This window comes from Colobus angolensis, unplaced genomic scaffold (assembly GCF_000951035.1).
Source record: "Colobus angolensis palliatus isolate OR3802 unplaced genomic scaffold, Cang.pa_1.0 Scaffold426, whole genome shotgun sequence".
Taxonomy (NCBI): domain Eukaryota; kingdom Metazoa; phylum Chordata; class Mammalia; order Primates; family Cercopithecidae; genus Colobus; species Colobus angolensis.
This window is the reverse complement of record NW_012117666.1, coordinates 839,605-843,520: the sequence shown is the minus strand read 5'-3', so window position 1 is coordinate 843,520 and position 3,916 is coordinate 839,605. Positions and strand designations below refer to the sequence as shown.

Below are 3,916 nucleotides of genomic sequence, written 5' to 3'. Positions count from 1 at the left end.
TTCACCTGAGCCCAGCCCTCATCACTTCCGACGTTCACCCGAGCCCAGCCCTCATCACTTCCAACGTTCACCCTAGCCCAGCCCTCACTTCCAAGGAGTGAGTGCCTGAACTTCCCGGTGAAGTAGAGCCGCTTCCCGGAGCCCACAGCTGAGGGGCTGGGACTTGGCCATATGCCAGCATGTAGCACAGAGCTTTGCTCATAATGAGGTGCTTGGTAAAATTTTGTCAAAGTCAATTTAACAAATATTTCTTGAGCACCTACTGTGTGCCAAGCACTAATCGGTGAATAAAGCAAAGAATCCTTCCTTCACAGAGCTTATGCCCTAGCAGAAATGAATGAAAGCTGGGTTCTTTTATTGTCATTGTATAACATATAAATGTGTGCTTCAGACTTTGCCTCAGGAGCTGTACCACCACTAGGGAAAACTGAAAGTGTAGGAGTGATGTGGGGTGTGTCTAAATTCAGTCTCACTTGTATTTTGTCCCTTGGTGGCAGAACAGTGAAATGGCGATCTGTGAAAGTTGTGGTCACAGCATCTTCATCATTTCAGATGTGAGAAGAAATACTAGCCTCTGGGTTGAGGCCTGTTTTATTTGCTAGATGTATCTGGTTCCCCTAACATTTTTTTTTTTTTCTTGACAGACTTCCTTATCCCACAAAGCCACAGACAGGCGAACGTCCAAGAAGTTCAAGTGTGACAAAGGTCATCTTGTGAAGTCAGAGTTACAGAAGCTTGTCCCTAAGAGTGACAGCGCTTCTTTGCCAAAAGTGACACCTGAGGCCCCTTGTAACAATGAGTTTGCTGAAAGCAGTGCCTTGCTTCCAGGCAGCGAGGCTGGCGTTTCCGTGCAGCAGGGGGCTGCAAGTCTTCCCCTCGGCGGCTGCAGAGTTGTGAGTGACTCTTGCTTAGCAAAGACTAAAGATGGCCTGTCCGTGCCGAAGCACAGTGCCAGGTCCGGAGCAGAAGAATCCAATAGCAGCTCCACTGTGCAGAAGCAGAATGAGCCAGGGCTAGGGACAGAGGATGTGCAGAAGCCACCACTTCAGATGGACAACAGTGTCTTTCTGGATGACGACAGCAATCAGCCAATGCCCGTGAGCCGGTTCTTTGGAAACGTTGAGCTCATGCAGGTAAGGGCGGCGCCTTCCTCCTCCCGTGGGTACTCAGGCAGCCAGCCGCACTTTCAAGTCACACACTCCCCACTCAGTGCAGGTAAATAATGCCTCGACACAACATGAAACATAAATTAATCATTTTAACCTACGAGGAGAAAATGAAAACATTGGCTAATTGGGGGCCCTCCCTCCATCTCCCGAGCTGAGAATCACTGCCATTGGGAAAGGCGGCAGTGGGAGGGGTCCCTCCCACAGCCACAGGTGTGTTTCCACGAAATCAGGTTTGTGGTTTTTTTGAACATCCACCCCACGCTCGCTGTTGCTTTCTTTTGTTTTGAACCCAGCATCTTTCCTTCTTTTTACTCGATCAGCCCAGTAGGGAGGAAGCTCTCATCTAGAGGTGAATGCTGGGACTCAGGCGTGTTCACACGTCTGAAAGGGAAGAGCGCTCTGCGAGCCCCAGAGCTGCTGGACGGGGCACATTGCAGATGCGGGTGCAGATGTGTGTTGCTCGTGACTGAAGCCATGTTTTCTTCTCTAAGGACCTCCCACCTGCGTCTTCATCGTGTCCTTCAATGAGCAGACGAGAGTTCAGAAAAATGCATTTCAGAGCCAAAGATGATGATGATGATGATGATGATGACGATGATGCAGAAATGTAGAGACCATAAAAAATGATGTCCTTGCCCTATTTCATACCATTAACAATTTGACAGTTTAGCACATTACAAGATTTATATAAAATGTATCTCCAAGAGAATGTCTTAATCAGACTTCAGAACTGACCCATCAAAGTCAATAGTGCAAAGCACCGAATACCTGTGGAGGATACACTCATGGGAACTCAAACTCAGACAGTCTTTGAGGTTGCAAAGCTGCTGTACTGTGCCAATGTCCTTTCTTTTTTTATTTTTTTTTTTTTCTTCTTGAAGACAGAGTTTCTTTCTTGTCACCCAGGCTGGAATACAATGGCGCCATCTCGGCTCACTGCAACCTCCACCTCCCGGGTTCAAGTGATTCTCTTGCCTCAGCCTCCTGAGTAGCTGGAATTACAGGCGTGCGCCACCATGCCCAGCTAGTTTTTGTATTATTAGTAGACATGGGGGTTTCACCATGTTGGCCAGGCTGGTCTCAAACTGCTGACCTCAGGTGATCCACCCGCCTCAGCCTCCCAAAGTGCTGGGATGACAGGTGTGAGCCACCATGTCCAGTGTCCTTTCTTGTACACGTACATACGTCATGATGGCTTGAGTCAGCTGCAGGGCAGTGGGCTCAGTGAGAGGGATTTTTGTAAAGACAGCTCTTCACTTCAGCTCAGTAGCTTTGGTCATAGGCAAGTTTGTTTTCCATTACCATAATTTGATCATACTTGTGCTGAATTCAATGCTAGTTCTTAAAGAACTCTTTTATTTCTGTATGCGGAGCTAACGTTTACTTTGGAAATTTTGCAAAATACACGTAAGAAAGAAATAAAATATATTTTGAAAATATTTTGAAAGCAGTCATATGTTCTAAAATTCCTTTCTCAATGCCTGGGAGCCGAGTGGAGGAAGCACATCCTGCCTCAGTCTCCTGCTCCCAAATGTTTGTAAGGCTGGGTCCTTTTTTTTTTTTTTTTTTGAGACTGAGTCTCACTGTGTTGCCCAGGCTGGAGTGCAGTGGTGCGATCTCGGCTCACTGTAAACTCTGCCTCCCGGGTTCAAGCGATTCTCCAGCCTCAGCCTCTCAAGTAGCTGGGATTACAGATGTGAGCTATCACACCACTTTCTTTGTGCTATTTTTTGCAACTTTTCTGAAAACCGAAAATTATTCTTCAATAGTTATTTTAAATGTTATGTCTTTAATTAATTTCTTTCTTGTTATTAGAAGAGTTTGCTTTGCATTCAGGATAAAAGAGAGGTGGACCAGTTTGTTAATGTTAAGATTTGTGAGACAGTACCTAGCTGCTTTCAACTAATAGAATGGAACTCTAATTTGAGGGAGAGAAACTTTGGTTTCCTCATGTTACCTTTTTCTAAGAACTTTGACAATGTATAAAAGTTGGAGATCCTTCTAAGGAAGGCACGTGCTGCTTATTCTAAATGCTTCGAAGTTGACTTAATTCCCACTCATGGACAAATGGTGGTTACTTGAAACATACAAGGTAAGGGGGACAGATTGTCCCAAGCCTCCAAGATCGTGGAAAGAGTAGATCCTGTATCCTAATCCCAGGCACAGTTTGGTTTGGATTTACACATTCGGGCCACAGCTGTCTCCACAAAGATGATAAAATCCTGGAGTGGGAGGGGCTGTCTTCGGGTGTTCTTTAGGTGGGAAGTTCTGGTCTGTGCGGTCACGCCGCCTTCCTGGGATCGCTCTCTGAGTGGCTCTCAATCTGTCAGCTCACAGGTGCAGTGCGGTCTTCGGCGCGCTTGAAAGCACGAAGTTGTTCGGCAGCCGGGTTGGCCTCTGCCCAGGAAGCCGCCGGTTCCACGTCTGCCAAGACAGCATGTCTGGTGAGCCCTGTTACCATGGAGAACGCCAAGATCCTGACTCCAGGGTCCATTTTTATACAAAATTGCCACTCCAAGATGTGTTGCTTTAGAAAAATATCAAATGTTACTTGTCTGCCAGAGGGGGACTATTTCAGATGAAAAGGTGACAGCATTGTAATTGCCTTCAGAGAAAGACACACTTGGCAGGCCGGGGCTGACTTTCCTAGCACCTGCCCACCCGTGTGCGTGTCTAGACCCGGGCTCTGATCCTAGCACCTGCCCACCCGTGTGCGTGTCTAGACCTGGCTCTGATCCTAGCGCCTG

General features: G+C 47.1%; 1 protein-coding gene across 1 annotated transcript in view; it reads left to right on the top strand.

Annotated features, from left to right (window-relative positions):
• The window catches only part of LOC105522349 (chromosome unknown open reading frame, human C1orf174), an 11,092-nt gene extending 8,484 nt beyond the window's left edge, over positions 1-2,608 (top strand). The window contains exons 3-4 of the mRNA XM_011956847.1: positions 645-1,133; positions 1,661-2,608. Of these exons, the coding sequence (XP_011812237.1) occupies positions 645-1,133; positions 1,661-1,780 (609 nt within the window). The 3' untranslated portion in view covers positions 1,781-2,608. The remainder of the gene's footprint in view (positions 1-644; positions 1,134-1,660) is intronic.
• Positions 2,609-3,916: the final 1,308 nt, after the last annotated feature.